Source organism: Podarcis pityusensis (genome assembly GCF_964106645.2).
Source record: "Podarcis pityusensis genome assembly, chromosome: 6".
Lineage (NCBI taxonomy): Eukaryota > Metazoa > Chordata > Lepidosauria > Squamata > Lacertidae > Podarcis > Podarcis pityusensis.
In genome coordinates this window covers 31,740,270-31,767,533 of record NC_138030.1, presented here as the reverse complement: position 1 = coordinate 31,767,533, position 27,264 = coordinate 31,740,270, and the positions used below count along the sequence as shown (strand labels likewise).

Below are 27,264 nucleotides of genomic sequence, written 5' to 3'. Positions count from 1 at the left end.
TCAGGGGCAATGCTTTGCATTGGGTGCCGGCTTGAGGGCACAGTTCCGTCCCTGCTAACGGAACGCAGCTAAACTCTAGAGAGCCTTGCGAAACCTTGCTTCCAGGGACAGATCATTCTGCGGGCCAGTCCCGCGAGTCCCGCGGAGCGCAGCTACTCCCGAGGAGATGCTGAATTTGCACCTCGCAGCTGCTGGGCGGCTATTCCTGGCTCCCCCGCCCGCCCAAGCAGGTGGGTCCAAGCGGCGGAGAGAGAGAGGAGGGGGCGGCCTGGAGGGACCTATAAAACCCCCCAGACCCGGCGGAGAGCACAGGGGGGAAATCGCCGCCGAAGAAGAAGAAAGGAGAGAAAAGGGGGAGCCGGGCGGGACTTTGACCCTCTAACCGACGGCAGCTCCACCGACCGCCACCCCGGGGCACAGAGCGGAGTCCTCGAAGCCTACCGCAGATGTCCGAGCAAGAGGCGGCCCCGACGGCCCCACCGGAGGCTGCTCCCTCCGAAGAGCCGGCCTCGGCTCCAGCAGAACCGACTCCAGCAGCTCCCGGACCGGACGTAACAGCAGCAGCCGCCGCCGCCGAGGCTCCGGCTCCGGCTCCGGCTCCGGCTCCCCCGGCGGCCCAAAGCGCCCCGCCGACAGCTAAAAAGAAGCCCAAAGAAGGTGAGGGCGGCGGCCGACGAGGTGGCCGAAAAGGGTCTCGAGCAGCGGAGGCGGGAGGGCGGCGGCAGCGCGTGCGCTTCTTTGCTCCGGGCGCAAACCCGGGACGCCGGAGGCCATTTCCAAGGCCGCGCGCTGAAATGAGGCGCTTTGAGCTTGGGCGCCAAAAAGCACCTGTGGGGCTTCTCTCATATTTAAAAAGAAGTGGTGGCGAGTGCAGCGCCACAACCTGCGCCACGCTTGTTTCCGGTGATTTATCCAGAGGGGTGTTTTTTTGTGGTATAGTGCTGGCTCCATTTTTTAATAACAACAACAACAATAATAAATTACGCTAGGCCATTGGTATCCTAACTGCAGGCCGTGTTCTGCCTCCTCCATTTAAGACGGATTTCACTTCTCTGATAAATTGCAATGCAATCCTAACCATGGCTACCTAGAAGCAAGTCCTATTGAATTAAATGGGAACTAAATAGGGTTGGGACTGCAGCCTTCAAAGCCCCATTGCCACCGATGTCTCATTTGCAATTACCTGGATGAGCCGTATATGGCCCGGAAGCACCAAAAGAGGTCTTGTAGCCCTCTATCAGTGTCAGAAATGAAATGAATGAGAAAACCACCAGCAACAACCCTTCATGAAATCACCTACAGCTATTTGTTTCCACTGACTACTATTGAGAGCATCATAGAAGCAGCTGGAGCTGGAGAAGGAGGATAGTGTTCTCTTACCCCAGCCCCAGAAATTTGAAGGTCGTAGGAAGGAGACCTGGTTCCCCAGGGAATATACTGCATCAGCAATATGTATGTCGGTGTACCCCTCTGGTCACAACCTCCCACTACATTCTCTTGTTCAGTTGAACAAGTGAAAGGGAGACCTGCATACATACAACTGTACATGTGTTGGAGCTTCCATGCAGTCATAAATCCAGTGCAATTGAGGTTCCTGATCACATGAAAATCCCTATGCCCATACAACTGTATGTATGGAGATGTGCTCAACTTAATGCTGGGTGTTGGGGCATATTGCCAGAGGGATGCACCAGTGTTGGGGAGTGGGACACAACCCCGCTCCCTGCTCTCGCATTCACTGAGTGTGTGAGAAATGGGAATTTGCATAGCTATCATGCAAAGGCTAAAATAAGGGGGTATGCATTCTCTGACAAAGCCCTTAGTCCAAGAAAAGCGCATTAATGAATTTACACAGCATTAAGTACTGAACTGGTGGGGATGGAAAATGCCTTACTAACGCTTTTATATTTGTGATACCAGGCACTCCCAGCTCACCGTTAAATCTAACAGTGGACGATGTGAACGACAATTCTGTGACTCTGACGTGGGATGCCCCAGAGGTTGTGGGCCATTCTGGCCTGGATGGATATGTGGTGGAGCACTGCAAATACGGAAGTAGGCTTGAGCTTTATCTCTCGTGAGCATGAAGAGCTGCATGCATTAATGTGGAAAATAGGATAACATGGTCAGGATAAATTGCTTGTCCCTCTCTTGACATATCTACAGCCACAGTTGGAGGTGAGGAGAGAACCATATAGTTCTCATGAAATGTTCGTTGAACCCTTAAACCGCTGAACAGGTGTGTAAAGAAAATGATATGTGTTCTCTTCTTAGCCTGACATCCTCTCCACACACCCGATCAGTTGCTCACATGCCATGTTGACGTGCAATGGACATGCTCTGTGAGCTCAAGTTGAGAAAGGCTTGGAATACTAGAAGCAGCAAGTCACGGGATTGCAAATTCTAGAACCTTGAGGTTGGTCCATTTCTTTTAGGAGCTCTCAGGCAAGAAGAGATTCCACAGATGTAGCTTCTTCTATTCAAGCACTGCATTGGTTCTGTCCAACTGCTGAGAAACAGAACTTGCATGCTAGAGGAGGAAATGTTGCACATGTAGAAAGTCTGCTTGCTGTGGAACTACTGAAAGAAGGAAATCTACTTAAAGTTGAGAAATGACAACCTTGCCTTTCAGCCTCTTATACTGTATATGGCAATGGTGGAAGTGGCTTTCCAAACATGAAAGTGGAGAAAGTAGTTATTTCTCCCCTCTTTCAACCACTTTTGCAAATTGAATCCATTATGTAGCAAGTATAGATGCCATACCATAGAAGCTGCCAAATACGCACCTCCTGGGCAAGGCTTCTCTATAGCATAGAAAGGTACGGTATAGTAGCACTTTATATTACGAAAAAGGGTTGCAGTCTATGATGTCTGCTTTTAAAAAACTGAATAATATTAGGAAACAAGATTACATTTGTGAGCAATTTGGTTTGTAAACCACCAGTGATGGATTAATCATGTCACAGCCTGAGTGGAAGATGTTGTGTATTAAACAAGGTTTATCATACACACTGAGTATGCTATAATGGTAATAAATAGTGGGTGACGTCTACTAAAGTCTTCAGCAATTGATGACATCCCTATTGATTGCTACAAACAATTTATGTTGTCCCTTTTCATGGGTTGTCTAGCTGGGGTTTCTTGTGAGCGATAGCTGGGTGAATCATTTCTCATAAATAAATTATTTTGAGTTTAGCTCTTTTCCTTGCTCGCAAATTACTTCCTGCATTCCAGATTGTTTGCTGAATATTTTATTCAAGCCAGTTCTTCGACCTGCATGAGTGCATTATCACATATTTGTCACTCCATATCTGCATGGTGTATTTGGAGAGCTATTGCCATAGGGTAGCATTTCCACTCACTGATTAGATTGCCTCAACCTTTGTAACCTCTTTTGTTAATTGAATCCAATAAAAGCATGCTTTTGTTGTGATTAGAAGAGGATGTCCTTGAAACATGGCAGAACTGTTCACAAAAGATGGCTTGAGCACAATTGTAGCACAAATGTATCCAAATGTTATATCCCAATGGGGATAATTTAGGGTTGCCATATTTCAAAAGTGAAAGGCTTTTTTGGGGGGGTGGAGGCAAAGTTGTTGACCTTTCTTTCCCAGACATTTTAGCCACTTTTCGGCCCAGACACCATTTTCGACGGACGAATCCCGGCTATGTCCAGGACGTATGGCACCCTTAGATAATTTGAATGTAAGAATGACCTTATACATGGTCTTTCTAGAGTTGGGAGGCTAGAATTGATATATTGCAACCTTAATTTTTTTAAAAAAAAAGACAGACAGACAGACAAACCAGTAGACATAGGTTAGCAAAGCATAGGTTTGCTTTTGAACAACACAGTCTTAAGACTGTTGAATTGGAAGTAAGTGCTACTGTTTTCTGAAGTAAGTGTTCTGAGCATTGGATCTTTCATCTCATTCTCAAGAAAGAACTGAGTGGACTCTGTAGACAGATACATTTTAAATGTATCAGAGTAGAGACCTCATTGTCCAGTGAATTGACTTTTTACAATAATTCTGTTGTGGATGACGTAGTGGGCAGCAATAAACATTAGACCTCCTGGCAGCTTACCTGCTGCTGCTTACCTGGAAATGGGGGCGGGGAGGATGACATGGTGCAAATATACTGGCAGAGCCAATCTGGCATTCCAACCGGTGTGTTTACATTGTGTTGACCCCTCCTTCCTGGTAAGTAGCAGTGACTCTGCTGTAAGGTCAAACGAGTGCCATAACCCAACCGTGCCATCCTTGCTTCTAATCATATGACTCACCTGTTGCATATTTTTGTTTTAGCTACAGACTGGGTGGCCGCCAACACAAAGCCCTTCCTTTCCACCCGTTATGTAATTCGCGATCTAACATCTGGAGATAAACTTATCATTCGCGTGAAGGCTGTGAAAGGTGATGGAGTTAGTGAGCCAGCCGTCCTGGACCAGCCACTCCTCATCAGAGAGGTTCTTGGTATGTATCTTGAGTGCATTTAGCATAACAGAACATGTTCATTAACATGGATTATTCAAAGACGTCCTTAATATCATCTTCCTGGTCAAAATACTCCCTCTAGCTGCTGTTTACCTTGTTGGGAATTATTCCCCCACCCCCAGGAGCTTTGTGGGACCATGATTTCTATCAGCAAAGTGATGTGGTATGCAAAGGTTAAACAACACTCCTTCCCTTATACACAAGCAGATCAAATTTGCTTAATGGCTTTCATTAACTCCTGTAATCTCCATAAGAGAGACTTTGGCTCACATTAGTATACCCTTGGAGTTTTTTCTTTACCACAACTAAAGCCTGCTAGCATTTGGTGTCATGATTTGTTGTAGCTGGTTGCACTGTGGTATGCAATGGAGAATTAATTTCAGATGACTTTCTGGTTTTGGCTATTTCCATTTTGCCCTGGCAAAGGTTGCTTTACTTTTCCTTCTGTTGTCCTTTCTTCGTTGCTTTAAAAATTATGAACAGCTTTGACTCATTCTTGCAATTTCTTGAAATGAAAATGAAGCAGACATCCCAGCATAGCGCAATCAGACCTGCTTGTGTAAAAATGGAGCATACTTTACCTACTTAAAGGTGAGAACAACATGCAGTTGATGTTATGTGAAATCCGCTTTAATAAATTAAAAAGGTGCCATTGATGCACCTATTTTTGGACAGTCCCATGAATATGTAGGGCAAGTGGATATCTCCTATGACTGTGCATTGCAGTGAGCGGCAGGCATTGCACATGGACCTTAAACATGCATCTGATAGGCCTTCTTGGTGCACCATTGGGAAGTACTATTATGTTTCATCCAATGTTAATATAAAACTGTTCTTCCGAATACAGGAATAATAGCGCAATCCTATACATGTTTATTCAGAACTAAATTTCCTTATTTTCAATTGGCTTACTTCAGTAGTTCTGTTGAGGGCATGGTAGCTTCCCATGTTCTTTCTTCAGCATTTTAGCACTCAACTGGAAGCACTAGATAACATCCATGGCAAGGCAGGTTCCTTTTAACCTGGGATGCCCTTGTGGCTATGACATTACCTTGCCCTCATCCTTCAGTCATCAACAGAACTCTGGGTAACAGGAGACCAGAAGAAGCTGAAGTCAGTGATGAAGAAGTATACCTCCCAACTACATTTAGTTCTCAAAATAAATCATGTGCAGATATATCTACAGATTGCAAGAACAGTCTGATCTGCAAGTCCTGGGTATGACACACCTCTGACTTCCATGGTGTCAGCTGCTGATAACATTAATGTGGCACCACAGTGTAATGAAACATACATTGCACTGTTAATTGCATCTCACTTAGCAGCAGTGGTCATGGATCTGAGTGCTGTAATTTGGAACCCATGTATACATTTTCCTGCAGCTAGAAACCAGCTGAGGAGAATCTACCAAGTACCGCTTTTTAAACTACTGCATAAAATGCTGGTAGAGTGCACCCCCCAACTATTAAAGATTCAGGGATCATGTCCTTCTTTGCATCTGGTCACTTTACCCCTGGCTCCTTCACTTCAGATTGCAGCAAGACCTTCAGTGCTGCTTAGGAGTTTGAAAGCTTCTTCAGCCTCCTCTAGGTATTGCTGGCCCCATAGTGTGTTTAGTAGGGACCTTGTGTGGAGTCTGAAATATTAAGACCTTGTATAGCTTGGACAGAAGGGTCACACTTCAAACTAACCTAAATTCTATTTCTACTGCGAAGAGGAATTATTTTTAGACAAATGTTTTAATGGAAAACGATGAATGCCGGTGATGAACATATTTCTCTGCCAGCTAGTTGGTAAGTGAGTTCTCTAATGCAGCATGTATTTGTGCTGCCTGCCAGCACAGATTGTCACTGGACTTACAGAGCTACCTTTCACTACTTGTGCACCACTAGCATAAGGTGTGGAAGGAGTAGGGACATAAAGGCATCTGCCACTGTCTTATGAAATTTGTACACAGTGCTTTTTAACCTGACTGAATGCGTCAGATGCGGGTTGTATATTCATATATCAGCAGTACTGTACTGGCATGAATGTTTTCTTTGTGCTGGGGTAGGTTCTATAGTCTGAGTGTCTCAGATTATGCAAATATAAAATCTTGACCAGCATGTTATATTTAAATTGTTCTTGCAATTCCAGCTGTTTAGTTAGCGAGTCTACTTTATGTACATTGCTGGGAGCAAATTCCAGTTGAGTGCCTGTGTAGCCGCAGGTAGACAAAAAAAAAATGCTATGGCATTTTGAGACTGATGGTCTATTTACACACTTAATCTTCAATTAGTTTTCTAGCCAATTGGTACAGCGTAGCAGCACCAGTTCTCAGCTCAGGAAACTCACAATCTCTCTCATTGCACAATATTGATATAATATTACTGGCCTACTTTATTGTGTGTTGAAAGGACTGGCTCTTTTTTAAAAGTGTGCTTAATGCTGTCACTTTTATTTTGAAAGATTAGCATCAGCGTCCTCTACATAGGTTTCTGTGTTTGAAAATGTCAGCCTGCTGTTTGCCCCTGTTGCTGTTTGATTCTAACAGTTGAATAAATAAAACCACCTTTATGCAATTTTAAGCAGTTAGCAAGATAACAGACAAGCTATGCTTTCCTCCATATGTAGGGATATAGAAATTAACTTAGTTCCTTGGAGTGCTGGATTTCACTTGACTGATAAGCAGGGGCGTCAGGGCCTGTGGGAGTGCCACCTTGGGGGCTTCCGCTGCCTGAGAGAGTGGCCTCACCCTGCCTAATGGCTGCGCTGGCCCTGTTGATAAGAATAAATGCCAGCAAGGGATTCCAGGGGGAAAGAGATGGGTGAGTGAAGATGCTGTTACAGTTCTTGGCAGGGCTCTCCTCTGGTATATCCTACTGCATTGCTGGTGTTCTATGAACAGCGTTGCTAAAGTATCTTTCAGCTTTTTAATCCTGGGTCCTCCTTTACACGATCACTTCTGGAACGTAGGCTACTGCACGTTTAAGCCTCACAGGCATGCATAGCTCTTTTATTAAACCCCAACATAATTATTTTACCACCCAGGCTACCATTGTCAAATATAGCATGCTAGAGTTACACCATTGCTATTTTGATGCTAGTGAAGACAGCGGCAAGTGATTAAATGCATACAGGCTTCTTTTGACTCTCACCAGGTTGTTTTCCCAAGGGAAGTATAAAGCTCTGCTTCAAGTATGTGCTGTTCATTGCATAGCACACACACACATCTTTTTGGCTTAGTATACAACAGAGGGACTTGAAGTAAAATCCAGACATTGTAGGAACATAGTTTTAGAGCTGAAAGAAAATCTGACATTGATTTGGTACAAAACCAATTTTGTAGCTGTATATTGGAAACTACTATCTTGGGATGAATTACAAATCTACCTTTATTAGGACCCCCAAAAAGGACACTAACCCCACCAATTTGAGATTCCTGCATCGCAGGGGGTTGGGCTAGAATGACCCTCGGGATCCCTTCCAACTCTACAGTGTTATGATTCTGTGACTGATCACTTCTGGAGGTGGGTGAAAATTGGAATTTGAAGTTACAGTGCCTGCAAAAACGTGCAGGGGAAAAAAACTATTTAACTTTTGTAAGACACCTGAAGGCAGCCCTGTTTAGGGAAGGTTTTTTATGTTTGATGTTTTATCATTTTTTTAATATTCTGTTGGGAGCTGCCCAGAGTGGCTGGGGCAACCCAGTCAGATGGGCGGCATACCAATAAACAAACAAAATTTATGCTGCAGCTGGACCTAAAATGTGCCAAATAATAATCCTTGTAGAATTTGGAAATTAACCCAGCAGACTTCTCTTGCTTACTTTGCACATCTTTGGCATTCATCAGGCACCATCTTAATTCTGGAATGGCAACAGCCTTCATTTTCCAGGATTGAGTTGTGTCAATGCATCCATTTTCCATTGCACCACTGAGCCATTATAGCCAGCAGAATTGTACCAAACGTGGCAGTGTATTTACCTTTAATACCAGAAGGAGGAAGGATATCTGTCAACAGTTCGGTGAGGTCAACACAAGATATACAAGACAAACTAAGGGACACGCAAATACCTTGGCTAACACACCATCAACTACTTGCCTTTTTAAACAATCCAGCAGTAAAATCAGCAGCCACTAGCCCTTGACCACCTTCGAAAACCACTTCCTGGCAGCAGAGGGACACGGCAAAGGGATGATATTCACAATATACAAAATACTCCAAAATCCCACAACCCGCCTTGACTCAATGAAAGAAGAATGGGAGCACGACATAGGCTATGAAATTAACCCCACCCAATGGACTAGAATGTGATCTAAACCTCCCTTTAAGTCCGTATCAGCCAAAGGAAGGGAACTCACGCTGAAGCTCACCTATGGGTGGTACTTAACACCACGGAAACTGGTGCTGATACGCCCAGGAACCACACCAAGATGCTGGAGAGGCTGCACCTCCACAGGGACATATCTCCACATGTGGTGGGAATGCTCTAAAATCCAACCCTTCTGGACAGCAGTCCTACAAGAGATATGCAAAATAACTTAACAGGTATTAGAACTCACCCCATATCTGACCCTACCGAGCATCTTCCAAGATCATAATGACCACTCACATTATACAGGGCTTATAACCCAAATACTCTCAGCAGCCAGAAGCCTCATAGCCAGACACTGGGGAGACCTGTCAGGAGTAAACACGGACCAATGGTATCAAATTGTATGGGAAACTGCCTTACTAGAAAAGCTAACCAGTAAACTGAAACTGACACGGAGACAAATAGAAGAGGACGCCTTCACCCTGGTATGGCTCCTCTTTATCACATACACAGCCCAACAAGAACCCCCGACAACATATGAATCAATCTGGCTTACCTGACCTAACAAGACCTCCCCCGCTCACAAATGCAAACAAACCCCACTGCAGTCAACCACAGACAACCAACCACATCCTGCCCCCAATACCTCTCACTACCAAGGAAATGTAATAAATGAATAGAAAGAGAACTTACCCAGTTGACGCTGACACAAAACCCCACACATACACCATATAAAAGAATATAAGCCTCACCACCCCACCCCTTCTCTCCCCCTACCTTATATGGTACTCAACACTAATGTCTCACAACAAATGTAACTGATTTGTAAGAAAGACTGTACAACCTGAAAAAAGAGAGAATGCATGTACTTTTGTAAATCAAGAAAGTCTTTAATAAAATACATATTTTTTTAAAAAACAGTTTGGTGAGGTTACAGCAAGAAGGTATGCTGTTGCTACGAGGCACTTGATATTGATTCTTCTTGCTGAGTGGATTAAATTAAATTATGAAATGCATGCCTCGTACTATTTATGAGTCCTGATCCCAGCTCTCCATTCATGGAGCTAACCAACTCAGCTCAAAGAATTGCCAGAGTTAATAGAAATTCTCACCTCTGATAATTTATAAAGCACAGTTACCTGATCTGGGGCTCCATGGTTGGGTCAGGTTACAAATGTGTCATTTAATAACAAACAAACCGCAGGGTTCTGCCAGTGCAGCCTTGGCCAGAATTCATTTCCATTTTGATTCTCTGGACTGTGATGGAAGAGCTAATCGTTTGCCTTACCTCCCTGGGCTTACTGATTTACTGTGTTTATATGACACCGTTCTGCCAAGGCACTCATTGTAGTTTACCATTTTAAATATTAAAACAAATGTTACACAGAGCTTGCCAAACTTTTCATGGTAGTGACACACTTTTAAAGACATGCCTCATTTCGTGACACAGTAATTCAGTTTTACTAGCAAACCGGAGCTTGAACTAACCCCATTCCAGCCCTGGGAGGAGCACGGGGAGTGTTTGCGCGACACACCTACGCACTGCAGCCGACACACTAATGTGTCACGACACACAGTTTGGAAAGCTCTGCATTACAGAATACAGAACAGAGCTTTCTCAGTCGGAATTTCGAAGCTGATGACACAAACTTCCTAGCCTGGATTTCTCCTGAGGGATACACAAGTTTTTCTTAAGAAGACTATAGCAGGTGTGGGCACTGCTGACTCAACGTTTTCTCAGGCCATGGATAATCACTTCAGGAGCTGATGGTTTGGGCTCCCTGGCTTGGGCTTCTCTCCTCACAGGTATTTCTTAAGAAGAGTCAGGGAATGTGGGAAGGACTGAGCCAACAGTTCTCTCACGCCACTGCTGGTCGCTTCAAGAGCTGGTGGCATCTTCTCCTTGGCCTGAGTTGTATTTATGGTCCAAGGAAGTTGCATTGTTGTGCTGAGGGGAAAGTGTCAAGAGCTCGTCCTACACTCGAGTAGGACCCTGGCAGAGACACATGCCCAACTGGAATGTTCTCTCCCTCCTGGTCGATCATTTGGGAGCTTCGGGAGCTTTCTTCAGCCCGAACATCACAGCGACCAATGCCAACAGACACCGGCACACTTAGGGATCTGCAGAGTCTTTGCAGCTTGCGTAACATACCTCAGCGACTCAGCATTTTGGCTAATCTACTTTATTTACATATAAATACACACGGAGCACTGCAACATGGCTCCCTCTCTAGAGACAGCAAAGAGAAAAAAGAACAAAGGACAATAGTCCCACTTCACGGAACACAGTAACACAAACATCCTGTCTCCGTCACTTCCCTCTCTGTGGAGTCAAAACATACACCGTCATGTGAAAGACAAAAATCCCATGACTGCAATCCTGGAGCAGGAATTCTAACAGAAAGTACCCTTGATCCTACAAGGTTTAACAACAATGAAATATGAGATATTTGGGTTATTCTGCCTCCAAACTGCTGTGGAATCTCTCTGGTCATATGAGTATCTCAGTGCTGCCCCCCCCCCACATTCTTATTTATTTAAGACATTTATATACTGCCTAATCATTAGTGCTTCTAAGCATTCCAGGCAAGCCAAATGATCCAAGCAAAGGAGATTCATTCCACAGCAAAGTTCTGCAGTACCTGTGACAAACCACTATAATTTTGTTTTCTCTAGAGCAGCCCAAGATCCGACTGCCACGCTATTTGAGGGACTTGTACATGAAGACTGTGGGCGATGTGTTGAACCTGATGATTCCTTTTCGGGTATGTGGATCCTGAAATATACTCAGAGTCGCAAAGTGATTTCATGCTCTTTATTCAGCTCATAGTGGTGAGGAGGAATGAATTGTCCCCTCACAGTATCTGCTTTATATACATTATTTACACAATGGGCTGCACATGATTGGCTAATTCTGGAATTCTACTGTAAGCCAATCAGGTTGTGGATTCACTTCTATCTGGAGCAGGATTGGGTGGTTCCTGCCAACCAATCATACTGCTGCATTGTTCTAGGACCAATCAGACTGCTGCATTCTGAATCCTATTGTTCTAGGACCAATCAGACTGCTGCCTTTTGGATCCTATTGTTCTAGGACCAATCAGACTGCTACAGTTTGGATCCTATTCAACTCAGTACATAACACCCCTCCCCTCTAAGTTCCAGTCCTGCCCGGGAGGTCGCATTCATAGTCCTCAAGGTATGCCGGCGGCCTACGTGTGCGTTGTGGCCTGGGGTGTTCCCTGGTCCGGGCTCCGGGTTCTGGCTCGTGTTCCAAGGATGCTGGCTGTGATGCGGCTGTTTGGTCTGGTGCAACCGGCTCGCTCAGTCGTGGTTCTGGTTCCGGTGTCCTTTCGGCCTCACGGGTCCTCTCTGTATTTACTGATTCTGCCTCTCCTGCTGGCCCCTCCTGCTCTATGGGCCTCACTGCCCCGCTGTTCCCTTGGGACTCCTCTGACCTGTCCTCCTCCTGGTTTTCTCCCGGGAATCGTCGCCGTATCTGGTCGCAGTGGCGGCGCCAGCATTGCCCCCCATCCGTTAGCACCTCGTACGACACGGGGCCAGTGACCCTGGTGATTGTGGCGGGTACCCATGCTGGGCCTGCCCCAAAATTCTTTGCGTACACTGGGTCCTGGGCCTCGAAGGTCCGGGGGTTCCTGCCTTCCCCCACCACTATCTCATCCTGAGCTCTATCGGGGTGAAGGCGGTTCAATCTGATTGCAAGGCGCCGACCCATTAGTAGTTCAGCAGGGCTCCGGCCAGTCGTTGAGCTGGGGGTGCTGTGCTGTGCTAGAAGGAATGTGGCAAGGCGGTACTCCCAGTCCCCTTGCGTCATGCGGCGAAGGGTGTCCTTGGTGGTCCGCACCATGCGTTCTGCTTGGCCATTGGTGGCAGGGTGGAACGGCGCCGAACGGATGTGGCGGATGGCGTTCTGCGCTGTGAAGGTTTGGAATTCTCCTGACGTAAATGCAGTCCCGTTGTCTGAGACGAGAGTGTCAGGGAGCCCGTGGGTTGCAAACAGCCTGCGTAGTACCCGGATGGCTGCGGACGTGGAAGTGGACGGTACCAGTGCGACTTCCAGCCATTTGGTGTAGGAGTCCACCACTATGAAGAATGTTTTCCCCTGAAAGGGGCCAGCGAAATCCACATGCAGGCGTGACCATGGTGCTCGGGCGGACTCCCAGGACTGGACTGGGGCCCTTGGGGGATCTGGGCGGGATTCTTGGCAGGCCTGGCAGTGTTTGACCCAGGCCTCTATCTCTCCATCGATCCCCGGCCACCACACATAACTCCTGGCAAGGGCCTTCATTCTTACTACCCCTGGATGTGTCTCGTGTAGGGCTGTGAGGACCCTTTTGCAGAGGGGCTGGGGAACAACGACTCTGCTTCCCCATAACAGGCACCCCTTGTGGGCCGACAGTTCATGTTTGCGGGTTGTGTAGCCGGCGAATTCTGGCCCGGGGCTGCTGCTGGGCCATCCCCTCCACACCCAGTCCAGGACCCGGGAGATGACCCTATCTTTCTTGGAATGGTGTGCAACTTCTTGTGCCTGAATGGGGCGGTCGGGAAGCAGCTCCAGGCTCATAACCTCTTGTGCAGGTGCTGGGTCAGGGCCTGTTTCCGGTAGTGGTAGCCTGCTGAGGGCGTCCGCATGGCCCATCGCCTTCCCAGGTCGGTGAATCAATGCATACTGGTAGCTGGCAAGGAAAATTGACCACCTGAGGACGCGAGGAGACAGCACTTGGGGGGTCTGCTTTTCGGGGGCAAACAAGCCAAGCAACGGCTTGTGGTCAGTCACCACGGTGAAGGGCCGCCCGTACAAGAAATCATGGAATTTTTTTACTCCCTTTACGATTGCCAGACCCTCCTTGTCGATTTGCGAGTAGTTCCGCTCGGTTGTGTTGAGTGTCTGGGAAAAGTACGCCACCGGTACCTCTCTTCCATCCGGGAGTTGGTGCCCCAGGACAGCTCCAATGCCATAGGGTGAGGCGTCGCATGCTAGCACCACCGGCAGCCTCTCGTCGAAGTGTGCCAAGACCGAGTTTGAGACAAGCAAGTCCTTGACTGCCTGGAATGCGGCCTCCTGGCGCTGGCCCCACACCCAAGGGGCCCGCTTGTCCAGGAGTCTGTGTAGGGGCTCCGCTACCGCCGCCTTGTGGGGAAGGAAGGAATGGTAAAAGTTCAATAGCCCCAAGAAGGCCTGAAGTTCAGTCTTGCTCTTGGGCGCTGGGGCATCACAAATGGCCCGTACCTTGTCCCCAGTCGGGTGGACCCCTTCTGCGTCCACCATAAATCCCAGAAAGTCCACCTGAGGCACTCCTAGTAGACATTTTTCCCGCTTCACCTTGAGACCCGCCGTCTGGAAACGGTGCAGAACGGTGCGGAGGCGGTCCTCAAACTCCTCTGGTGTGGGGCCGGCAATCAACACATCATCGAAGAAGGGGGTGACGCCAGGAATCCCTTTAAGGAGAGAGTCCATTATATTCTGGAATATGCCTGGTGCCACGCTGACACCGAATTGCAGCCGCTTTACCCTGAACGCTCCTCTGTGCGTCACAATCGTCTGTGCCTCTGCTGTGGCCTCATCTACTGGCAGCTGTTGATATGCTTGGGCCAAGTCCAGTTTGCCAAAAATTTTCGACCCAGCCAGGGTGGCAAGGACATGGCTGACCACTGGCACTGGGTATGCGTGGGCCGTGAGGGCCTTGTTTATGGTACATTTGTAGTCTGCGCAGATGCGGACCGAACCATTAGGCTTGACGGGTGTGACGATTGGGGTTTCCCAGGGAGCATTAGGCACCGGCTCCAGCACTCCTTGCTCTACGAGTCGGTCCAATTCCTCGTCTATACGGGGTTTCAAGGCGAACGGGACCCGGCGGGCCTTGAGCCTGACCGGTCGTACTGCGGGGTCAAGCTGTAGCGCAATGGGGGGGCCCGTATACTGTCCCAATTTCCCATCGAAAACCCCTGGAAATTCCTTGCATATGGCGTCCACGTCCACTTGTAAGCTAGTGTGGTTCACCCCGGTGACAGCTAGCCCCAGTGGTCCAAACCATGCCAATCCCAGTAAGCTAATGTAGGGGCCCTTGACCACAAGCAAGTCCAGTTGCCGCGTCCGCCCTCGGTATTGCACCCTGAAGGTCCCCACCCCCATTGTGGGGACCTTACGTTTCTGGAAGTCCCGGAGGGTGAATGGGGCCGGCCTGAGTTTGGGACCCCCAGTGGGACACAGTTTCCTTAAGGTCCTTGCCGAGATTATGGATAGAGTTGAACCCGTGTCAAGCTCCATGCGGCATGGGGCCCCCTCTATCTGTACCTCTACATAAATTTTCTCTACGTTGGGGTGGGGCAACTGGTATACCTGGAAGTCCGTGAGCTCCGTCGAGTTGCCTTGGTGCGTTGGGCCCCGGGACCTGGGGCTCTTGGATTGGTCATCTGATGCCTGGTGTCGGGTGGGCCGAGCCCGACACACCCGGGCGATGTGTCCCGATTTTCTGCACTGCCTGCACTCTGCGTTGCGGAAACGGCAGGTCCTCCTCTCGTGACTCTCCCCGCAGCTTGCGCAGTTCCCTCCTTCTCGTCGAGGCAGCTGTGGTCTGTGCGCTGCTTGAGTGCGCTGCTGTACTCGGTGCACCTCCTCCCTGTCGGATCCTGAGTCGTCGGTGAGGTCTTCATGGTGGACCCTCGGTTGGGATGGCAGGCTCGGCCGTGCCTCTTGGGTCGACCTCTCGGCAGCTTCTGTTGCCAGGGCCTCCTCCAGAGCGACCTGGAACGTTAGGTCCTTCTTAGCGTAGAGGCGTCGTTGCAGCTTCTCATCCTTCAGGCCACCGACGAGGCGGTCACGAAGCATGTTCTCCAGCTCTGAGAAGTTGCAGAACCGGGCGGCTTGGCGGAGAGAGGTCACAAACCCAGTTATGGTTTCCCCAGGGGCTTGCCGCTTTGCGTAGAAGGCATTTCGACGAGCCACCACTGAGGGCTGCGGCGAAAAGTGCCCCTTCAGCTGTTCCATTATTGTTTTGTATGGAACAGTAGCGACGTCTTCAGGCGCAAGGAGAGCCCGGGCGATTTCAAACGTCTCCTCTCCGCAGACGCTGAAGAATATCGCCCTCTTCTTGGCGTCTTCTTCGTCGGTGACCCCTTTGGCTTCTAGGAGGAAGGTGAAACGGGAGGCGTACGCTTCCCAGTCTCCAGATGCTGGGTTGAATGGCGAGAAGCTGCTGTTGGCTGCCATTCTGAGTTCCTTGTGCCCCGGAGCTGAAGCCTGGATACACGGTGCGAGGCAGCGGTGCGGCAGTTGGCGGTGCTGCGGTGCTGTGTGTGGCAGTCAGCTCAGCGGGATCCCACCTTCGTCGCCAGTGAAATATACTCAGAGTCGCAAAGTGATTTCATGCTCTTTATTCAGCTCATAGTGGTGAGGAGGAATGAATTGTCCCCTCACAGTATCTGCTTTATATACATTATTTACACAATGGGCTGCACATGATTGGCTAATTCTGGAATTCTACTGTAAGCCAATCAGGTTGTGGATTCACTTCTATCTGGAGCAGGATTGGGTGGTTCCTGCCAACCAATCATACTGCTGCATTGTTCTAGGACCAATCAGACTGCTGCATTCTGAATCCTATTGTTCTAGGACCAATCAGACTGCTGCCTTTTGGATCCTATTGTTCTAGGACCAATCAGACTGCTACAGTTTGGATCCTATTCAACTCAGTACATAACAGATCCTTATTCTTATTTTGACATTTTGGCTTTGAGCGGGGATAAAAGCCTTTGCATAATTGGTCAAGAAGCTAGGAATAGTTGCAGAAAGCTTGCAAAGGTGAACTAGTTCTCAGGTTGGCTACAGTGGGCAGCCTCCAAAGCAGAAACTATTGATGTTTTGGAAAGAATTCCAGCTTCACTTGAATGTGGCCTGGTCACTGAGAAAAATAAAGGACTGACAGGCTTGGGAAAAAGGAAACATTGGATCTTGAGAAGAGAGCTGTCTCAGGACAAGGCAAGACTAGAAACAAGGTACTCTACACAAACCACTGAATCCTAAACTGGCTGACATATGCATTACATCTGTATATTGCAAGTCATATAAAACTCACCAGCTCTTGGCAGCCTCCTAATCTCTAAACACAGACGGAAAAAGTGTCTCATGTCATACTTGATCTTTTCCTAGCACTAAATTCTGACACTGGATCTCTTTTTATGTTATTCTGATTTAAAGAACTCTTATCAAGAGAATACTTTGACATTGTGATCAAGTTTGTTATGTGCGTTTGGAAGGCAGAGGCAGTATGTTCCAGTCAGGCACTGGGGGGGGGGGGGTTTGTAGCCCAGAGCCTAAAATAGCTCTTGACTAAAAATAGCAAGTGCAAGCCATATGGAGTGGCATAGAGAGACTTATAATAGGGTATAGCACTCCATGCATTTCCTTGGTTCTTGGGTATCTGTAGACTTGCTGTGGATCTAGGCCACTCCCTTAAAGGGCCAGCTGTCAGAAGCAACTGCATTTGACACACATTCATACTAGCTTCAACTGCCCCTAAGTTTTTTGTTGCGGAGGGGACTTCAGAGCTCAGGTTTGGGGTAGAAACATCAATATGAAATTGTTTGCCTCTCCTGTGCATGGGCACTCACATACATAAATGTGTGTCGGCAACTGTCCTGCCTTTGAATAAGAGTCCAAAAATGGTGTTGGCTTTTTGCATCACAGTTTAATCATATGTGGCTAGAAAGTGGAAGCAAATGAGCACTTTCTTTCTTTGAAACTTTATTCCCACTTTTCACTTCCATGAAGAACAATCAACACAGTTCACATAATAGAACCACAATACTAATATAAAGCAAACTCTAATCAGTGAAATCAAATTAATAAAACAAAACAAAAAACAGACAACTGTAGTTATAAGAGCAACACCAGGAACCATCAAAATCATGAAAATCATGCCGAAGATTCACTGTATGTTTATAAGAGTTAGTAGCCAGACAAATAGAAGAAAACCGTGATATACCAACTGTTCTACATATGCCTTTCCTTAGGGAAAGCCAAAGCCACAGGTGACCTGGACCAAAGATGGCCAGCCTCTGGATCCCAAGCGAATGCATTTGCGCAACAGTGAGAGGGACTCCGTCCTATTCATCCGCCAACTACAGCGCAGTGATTCTGGAAAATACCAAATAAGTGTTAAGATCTTAGATGAACTAGAAGACAAGGCCACCATTAATCTTCAGGTGATTGGTAAGGGCGATGAAACCATATGGTTTGATTTGGTATCTAAAGGGTGGCTAGCTCAGATACCTCTTCCCTTGAAACAAAATTCTCTAATTCAAGAGTCACTGTGTACTGTGGCATATGGCACCTTGCTGGGCCTGGCATTATTAAGCATCGGAGCATGTGTGCTTAGGCCATGGGGAATGTGTAGTGAGATGACTGTTCTGTCTCAGTCTCGAATCCCTTATATAACAGGGTAAGATAGAATTAGGAGCCATTGTTTCTGATACTGAAACTACACCTGCATGAGAGTTATGAATGAATAATAATAATAATAATAATAATAATAATAATAATATATTCTAGTATGGTTATAGATTTCCCTCTTCTTCCGGATAGCTTAATGGCTGCTCTCTGTTTTATCTGGTGCCTGCTGCTGAACTTCTCTGTGATGTGCCATGGCAGGTAGCACTGTCTTGATATTTCAGAAGTAATGTGTGGCTCATCTTTTCAGAGAGACCAGGCCCTCCTGAGAACCTGAAGCTGGTGGATGTATGGGGCTTTAATGTGGCGTTGGAGTGGAGCCCACCCAAAGATAATGGCAATGCTGATCTCAAAGGGTACACAGTCCAAAAAGCAGACAAGAAGACTGGGGTAAGGACTTGGGGCTGGGAAAGATACAGCCTGGGGGGCATTGTACTTTGTGCAAGGATTAGTGGTGGGTCCTGAAGCCGCCATCACTTCACAGCTGTTTACAAATCCCAACAAAAAGGAGTCAGTATAAGAAATGCAATGCATATTCCACAAAAACACAGCCCACAAATTCCGTGACAATACAGAATTTGGTCACAGGTGGTTTAAACAGTGAAAATGGGAATGGGAAAAGAACATTACTTAGAACCTTTATGCTTTTTATTCTTTTATGTTTTTTATAGTACAATAAATGGAATCAATAACATCTTGAAAAAATGTAAATCAAGGTTAAAAAAAAAGCTCATGTATGAACTGTTTTCTTTTTTCTTTTTAACTAGCAAATGTAAATAACCCTCTAAATGTATCCATATTTAGTCCAACAAATCTTTCCCTTGAGAACCTTTTCCTCTCTAATCCTCCATCGGCAGCGTTTATTTCAGAAATGGCAGTAGGTCAACACAGTTTGCCTTTGTAATAGAGCTTTATTCCTGGGGTCCAATCACAAGCCCCCTGGAAGAATTGATTCACTCAGCTATTTTTATATACCTGGTGTTGTGACCTATGCCTTGCTTCAGTTGCTCTGTGGAAGCATTGATACTGTATGAGGTTTTAAAACAAACAAATACACAAACTTTCATTTAAAATTTTGGTTCAAAATATACATAAGGGTCATTAAAATCAATAAAAAATTAAAAACATGCAGATCATCATAAAACAACATTGCTGCCAAATATTTTTGGGACCCACCTTTTTTCTGTGAATGCCATCTGTTTTGAACTGTTTTTAATATTGCCTTTTGATATTGTAGCCTTCTCTGGGATCTTGGGGTGAGAGAGGGCAACATATTATAATATTAATAAATGTGAAGTTCTTCTTCTTCTTATCAAATAGTATCAAAGGTCTTTTCTATAAGGTGCAAAAGCACCCTTTTATGCAAACATATAAGAGAGTCTTGGCTTGTTCAATGCAGCAAGTTAGCTTGGTATGCTATATTTATATATGGTGGCAATTAAGAAAGGGCTTGGTGGGAGAATGTGCTACGTGGCTGGATAGAGGGTGAGTTTTCTCTGCTTTACTGGTGGGGGCAGTTTCCTGTGGAAAGAAGAATTCTTGCTATTATTCCCCACCCCATGACAGCAATGGAATGTTTGTCAAGTGGGGACTCTCTTCCTTCTCAATTTGCCAAATTGTATTGGTGGGCTGTTTCCCACCTCTTGCAATACTGCTGGAGAAGTGGTAGAGTGAAAACCATGGGACCAGAGAACCTGTTACACTGAAAGATGTAGCTATCAAGAATTGTACAGTTCTTAAAAAACAAAACAACACACTAAAGATTGAGTTAAATGTTTCCTCCTGTGCTACAGTTCCAGCAACTCCTGCCTTGGGCATTGCTATTCGGTATGAATAGGAGGCCCTAATGGTGCCACCGTCACCCACTTTCATTTGTCCTAACACCAAAACAAAATAGCACCCCAGGGTGGCTTCCATAGTATTTTTTTGGCTTGGGAAGCTCTTGGTCCTTCTGCTGAGAGGGCAGCCCTGTGCCCTGAACCTGAACCTTTTTCGTGTTTAAGAGGCTGACCTTTACTGCTTTCCAGCAATGGTTCACAGTTATGGAGCACTACAACCGCACCAACTGCACCGTCTCCGATCTCATAATTGGCAACAGCTACTCCTTCCGAGTCTTCTCGGAGAACCCCTGCGGCCTCAGCGAGAAGCCTGCTGTCTCCAAGGACGTGGCTCACATCAAAAAATCAGGTACGGGCTGTAGAAGCACAATAGGAAAGACAAGGTTGTGGAAACCCACCCCTTCCCTTGTAGGGCTGGTGGGTTACGTGCATGGAACATCGAGAACAGAAGGCAGCCATGACAGCTCAAACCATTCCAGCCAGATTGTCTAAAGCATCTTCTTTGATGGGCAGCATTCCAGCAGCTGTATGCTGAGGTGGCAGGGGAGGGGAGTATCAGAGGAAAAGTGGGTGGGGACAGCAAGAAAAGTAGGCAGAACCAGACATGTGACTCTTGTTCAGTAGGCCATGTTCCAGCCACACAAAGGAGCTGGAGGGGAGGGTGTAAAGCAGGGCTAGTGAAGGGGATGGTCTGGAGAGAGGGACACATGGGTTGGAAGAGAGATCACAACCTGAGGAAAGACCTGAACGCAGGATTGGGAAGCCTGGAGGGCGCAGTTTTTAACCCAGAGGCTGGACGTCCCTCACTCTGATGTAAAGCCAGATAAGCCATGGCAGATACTGGGAGGGATGACGGAGTGAGTTTTAATGGTGTAGTTGGGGTGAAAAAAGGAACGTTTTCTTTCTGCCTTTCATAAAGATATCAGTTACAAATGAATACATGGCTGGAGGCTGCTGGCAGTTTTCTCAGGGAGCTAAAGATCAGAAGGTTGGCGGTTCGAATCTGCTTGATGGTGGTGAGCTCCCCTTGCTCTGTCCCAGCTTCTGCCAACCTAACAGTTTGAAAGCACACCAGTGCAAGTAGATAAATAGGTACTGCTGCGGCAGGAAGGTAAAAGGCGTTTCCCGTGCGCTGTGGCTTCCGTCACGGTGTTCCATTGCGCCAGAAGCGGTTTAGTCATGCTGGCCACATGGCCTGGAAAGCTGCCTGCGGAGATGAGCGCCACACCCCACAGTCATCTTTGACTTAACCATCCAGGGGTCCTTTACCTTTTCCAATTTCAATATACAGAGCTGTCATTTTGTATTGTTTCAGAAAGTCTCACAATCTGCTCCCCCTCTTATGTAGAGTTATATTGATCTGCCTTCTCCCCCACTCCCCCAGCAATCACATACAAAGCAGAGAAGTACAATAGCAAGGATCTTTCTGAACCTCCAAAATTCACCCAACCTCTCACCGACAGAACTACCACCCGGGGCTACAGTACCCAGCTTGTCTGTTGTGTCCGGGGCTTCCCAAAGGTGAGTGCTGGTCATTCTTGGAAGCTAAGTGATCAGTGACCGTCTTTAGCAAGACTGAATCTGACATTGTGTATAGGATGAGAGGCTTGAGGTGTTTCCTTTGGTAGAGGAACATGGGTTGACTTCTTTTGTTACTGGGGATAAGTTACAGACAGGTGGATCCATTTATTTCAGGTTAAGTGTCCCTGCTGCATGTGTTTACTCCTCAGCCTGTTCTGTCCTGCTTCCACAGTAATCTGCAAACTTTTTTTTAAAGCTGCATTTGAATGTTTTTCTTTCAAAATATGAATTTCTAACTGTAATTTATTTTACAACACGCATTTAGATGCATACCTTTTTTGAGCTGAGGTCCACATCGCAACATTCAGAGAACCATGAAGTCTACCAGATAAGAGCTACATTCTGATCTGTACTTTAGTCCAGGAGATGCAGATCAGGCCAATTTGCATCAAATTCTTCAAGCATCTCTAGAGTTTATGGGGCTTCCAGGAGACCTGTTTATTGAGCATTCACCCTGAATTGTTTGCAGGGAGATTAGATGACTTGGGCTGCTTAATGAACAGTCATTCTGATATGGGGGGGGGGTGGAGATTGGATGGCATTGCATTGAAGCAAGTGTTATGCCACACTTTCCACTGCATTTCCCCATCAATTTCCAGATAAATGTCCAGTCTTATGGAGAAGTGGCTTTGTAGTGCCTTCCTGTTTCAGCAAACATGCGATGGGTGCTGCAGTCTATGACAGCACTGGGAGATTGTCAGTGACATCCATCATAAAGCAGTCCCAATGAGTAGGCAGGAGGGTTGAGGGTGAAAAAGTAATGAGACACTGTCTAGAGACTCTAGAAACTTATCACTAAGTAATGGGAAGCTGCTGCTCACCTGGGACCAGTGATCAGCCCCTTCCCACTTTTTTGGAGAGAGGTGTTTATTTCTGCCATTTTGGTGCCTTATCTGTATTTCAGCCCAAAGTGATCTGGATGAAAAACCAGATGGAAATTGGAGAAGACCCCAGGTATTTAGCCCTCATGAACCAAGGTATTTGCTCTCTAGAAATCCGCAAGCCCAGCCCCTTCGATGGTGGTGTTTATACCTGCAAGGCCGTGAACCCTTTGGGGGAAGCCTCTGTAAACTGCAAGCTGAATGTAACAGGTATGTATTTAATAACTGAGTTTGTTTTGGGACTGCCTATTTTGATGCAATTGCTAAGATTTTCAAAGGGAACTGCAACCATTCTGGGTGAATTCTACTGTGGCTTGGAATCCTTTGTCCCTGATGGGAATTCCAATCATAGTCATGTAACGAATTATTTCAGCCTCCTGGAGAGATGTGATTGACAGGCAGGGTGTGTTTGCTAGATGCAGCTGAAGGCTGGTGCACTGCCATCCATTTGCTTGGATTGCTGGCAACCGTTTCCATCTGGGACATTCCCAGAATCACTTTCATACATTGTTAATGCTGGTTCCCAGGATTGATGGCCCTTCTTTATTGATTTCCCAAGGAAACACTTTGCAGCAGCAGGTAGTGACTTAGAAGGTTTGCCAAATGCTACACATTTTACTTCAGCTTATTAAAATTCATTAAGAAAGTGCTTCAGTCCAGAGGTGATTCGATGGTGCAATATCAACACTTGTGAAGAGCAGAAGGAAGAGCAGAAGAGGTGACCACAAGCTAGCTTAATTACAATATTTAGCATTTATGTTGTTCGTCAGAATATTCTTTCAAATTGCTTCCTTTACATGTTGTCCCTTACACCAGCCCTTTAAGGTGGGTCAGTATTATAATCTTTTGCAGGAAGACGGCTCAGGGATTGTGAATTGTTTAAGAACAACTTGGCAGAGGTACAACTAAACCAGAGGCACACTCAGTCAACCTGGCCTGTGGTTTTTAAAACTACAATAAAGTAGATTTTGATTGAATATTGTGAAATACTGTCTATACGAAGTAAGAGCAGTCAAGTGGCCTGGTTGTAAGAAGGTGGAATAAATTATTTGTAAGTTTTCAAGAAGAAAACTATGGTTTTCTATGGTTTTCCACCATAGAATCGCAAATCTGCAATGCTGTTAAAACAGAAAGAAACAAAACAAAAACTAGCTAAGAGAGAGTGTGCAAGTCTTCCCATTGGCGAACCTGGCAGTCAAGATGATGAAATACCATATGTTGCACCTGATCATGTTTCCTGGCTCTGGAATCCTGCAGCCTTGTAATATTTCTCTAATAGGATCCATTTAGCCTTAACTATGTAACTGAGATATTAATTCCTCTCCACTCTATTAATGGCAGAGAACCTCCTGTAAGTGGGTAACTGGTGTTCTCCATCTGCAGTGGCTGCAGCCCAGCTGAATGGCTGTAATTTATTGCCCACACAAGGCTTCCTGATCACATTTCCTTGCTTCAGCAAACAGCTCCCCAGCTCTCTTCTATCCCCTTCCACTTCAACCCCCAAATCTGAGAAGACAAGAAAACAAACGCAACACTTAACCACCCAGAAAGATTTGGTGCTCTTACTTGCAGAGATCTAACCCAAGCAGCACATTCAGTGCAGGCCCAAGCCTGCAAGATACCTGGCTCACATTTTGTATGGCAAAGTCCCAAGGGCTTGGGAAGCATTTGATATTTCACACTCAGCTTGCATTGTGTCCTGTCATGCATATTTTAAAATATTTTATGAAGGCTGTACAATAAAATTCTTACTTGTCTAGATTCTGTTATCAAGGCTAAGCAAGCAAAACAAAAATCACTTCCCTTCCCCCGAACAGCCATGCAGCAAGTCTTTTATGAATGAACACTAGAAACAAAGCCAGAAGGAGATTCTAGAGCTGTATTTACTAGGAGAGGAAATATCCACCGCAAAAAGCTATTGACATTCCCACTGCAGGCAGGAGTGAAACAGAACATAACCAATTTGAGATGGAGATGAGAGAGATACTAAGAAAAAAGAGCCCTTTAAGCATATAGTGTTTCAAATATAGTGCACTGCCTCTAAACATCTCCCAGCAGACTTGAGTCAGCTAAGCAACTATCTGTGCTTTGCATTTTAACATCGCAGAGTATATAAAGAAGCATTTTTATAAGCCTGGAGTTGTTGGGGTTTTTTGTGTGTTTGCAAAGGAGTAGCTCTTGCTTACTGCACTGCAACCAATCACTGTGTTTCTCTGGTCTATTTCTATGGCAAAAGCTTGTGCTACCATTAATGTCACCAGCAGGACAAAACAAACAAACAAACAAACAAGCAAAAAAAGACACATTGCTTGAAGAGATGCCTAGAAAGTAATCTTGCAAGTTTCTTATGTTTCTACAGTCCCAGAATGAGGATGACATGGTGAGTCCAGATGAAGAACAAAGTGAGTTTGAGGTAAGATGTCACTGGAAGAATTAAAGATGATCATCCAGAATGCATTTGGTTCAGGAGCCATATCAGAGCTTGGGCTAGGGCTGGCCCAAAACATTTTGTGGCCTGGAGTGAAGGGCAAGGTCTCTCTCACTTCTGTCTTCTACAAATGACTTGTGGTTCAATCTTATTTCAATGCTGGCAACAGAACATCATCCTCCATGGCACTGAAGCGCAGAACAAGCTTAAGGGGTGCATGGTGGCAAGGAGAAGGAAAAGCTGACTGCTTCATAGGTATTAGGAGTGAATGAGCGCTGAACTAAATTAGATGCTTTCTGTTCTGGGTGCCTAGTATCCACTCCAGACATTGAGTCTGCACATATCTCTTGTTTCAGTGTTTCCTGTTCAAGGCCTCCTACAAAACTCCCTCTTGGTATCCCTGCTCTGGAGCAATGCCTTATTCACACACTCAGCTCCATGGTTCCTAGAAGGAATCTCCCGCTTGGAGGTGAAGCTGCTGCTGCGTCTTTTCAAAAACAGAAGCTTTATAGAGGACAGAACCTGCAACTAGGATGGCTCTGTAGGGAACACTGACCATGCCTCCTGTTAAATGCCTTTTACTCCTTGTATGGTCTTTCACCCTACAATACAGTTGTTATCAGTCTTGGGGGGAAATGTTCATTTAGGATGACGCCGCCGATCGTGATAGCAATAAATTAATAATTTAAAAATATCCTACAAAAGACTTTTTACTCAGTGATACATTCTGCAGTTGGCTCGCTCCAGCATCCCATCACCTATGTATGGGTGATACTGCATTCCAAAATGAAGTTCACTACTACCCTCGGAAGCTACCCTGTCAGGTTGGACTGAACCATCACAAGGGGTGTTTTCAACTTACAAGCTGTTCCTGAAAGATTTGACAGCTAGTGGAGTAAAAGGCTAGTGAAAGTTCTAAAGCAGGATTGGGGAACCCCCCCCCTCTCAAGGGCTGCATTCTCTTGTGGGTAATCTGTTGGGGGGGTCCCTGTATTTTGTGGTGGGCAGAGCCAAAAGTGGATGGGGTCAGAGCCAAACATGGGTGGAATTTGGAGGGTTGCATAGGTTTCTCTTTCCCCTAGTCACTGTCCTGAGGGCCATGTGATATTAGACTGAAGGCCACATGTGGCAAGTGGCAGTGCCAAAAGCCTCCTCTGTGATTCCTCACAGCAAGCATTCCTTTTCACCTCCACAGGCTTTGATATTAAGCAGTATTCAGAAATCAGAAATCCCATCAGTTCCTTTTTCTACTCAGCAGGATCCTGGGCATTTTTACAAACTGGCACACTGAATGCTATTTCAGTCCAGAATGTTCCTCTTGTGAATATTGTCAATGTAAGAGAGAAAACAGCAGACGCCGGGTGGTATTTGACTAACCTTTTGCACTAATGCAAGGATTAGTGCTGGCGCAATGGGATCACCCCCATGCTGTCCCCAAATCTGCTCTGGATGGACGGGGGAAACTCCAGAACAGATTAGGAGTTTCATAAGGGCAGGAGAAGGGGAGAATGTTTCATTGTGCAAGGAAAAATCATTGCACTGACAGAGTGTTAGCCTTATGACATTGAATGCAACCCATTCATTTTAATTTGAATGTGCCTGCTGCTCAGTGTGATTTTTTAAAATTCATTGCCGTTTACGGAAATAAGGAAAATGAAGAAAATAGTTTAAGAGACAGAAATGAAAATGCCGCCTGTCTCCTGTATCGTAGATATGTTACCAGAGTTTGCTTCTTGGCCTGAACTGCCATATGTCGTCATGTACAAATTTGGGGCAAACTGACTGCCTGTTCATTGCCACCCAGGAACAATTCAGAGGCCTCACAACAGCAGTGTGCCTGCACAGCCTTAACCACACCCCTGTCTCACTTCACACTGTCTCACTGTTGAGAGAACAAAAGTGTGGTACTGCCACCCTAGCTACTCCTGCTTGTATCTGAGAAGCCTAAAGGAGTAGCTTCTCTGCCCTGATAGGCCCAAATGAGGCTTCTTTGAGGGTCACGTTCCACACAGCATAATCTGTCAGACCAACATGCTTGTGGGGCCAGAGCCTTTTCTCCCCATCTTTGCCAGTCCTTTCTGTTACCTTCTTTCTCCCCCTTTTGTGACCTGAATGAAATCAGGGCACAGCTCACAAGAAATTAGGCTGAGGGCCACATAGGCCATAGATTGCTCATCCGTAAAGCACCAGGACAAAAGAAAAATTGCCAAATACTTTGTGTAGGATCAGAATCAAGGGAAAGACATGAGTCTGCCAAACACTGAACAGGCAAGT

General features: G+C 46.2%; 1 protein-coding gene across 2 annotated transcripts; it reads left to right on the top strand.

Moving 5' to 3' along the window:
• The first annotated feature begins 200 nt into the window (after positions 1–200).
• On the top strand, positions 201–25,684 carry MYBPH (myosin binding protein H). Of its 2 annotated transcripts, none has more exons than XM_081009867.1 (11): positions 201–657; positions 1,921–2,055; positions 4,308–4,475; positions 11,470–11,558; positions 17,827–18,025; positions 18,513–18,652; positions 20,290–20,449; positions 21,485–21,621; positions 22,586–22,772; positions 24,922–24,975; positions 25,347–25,684. In XM_081009867.1, exons 1-10 carry the CDS (start codon positions 447–449, stop codon positions 24,930–24,932), a joined length of 1,437 nt encoding a protein of 478 aa, XP_080865993.1. In that variant the 5' UTR covers positions 201–446; the 3' UTR covers positions 24,933–24,975; positions 25,347–25,684. The 2 variants fall into 2 exon arrangements, with proteins under 2 accessions (XP_080865993.1, XP_080865994.1); XM_081009868.1 differs by lacking the exon at positions 201–657 and adding an exon at positions 780–903.
• The last annotated feature ends 1,580 nt before the right edge of the window (positions 25,685–27,264 follow it).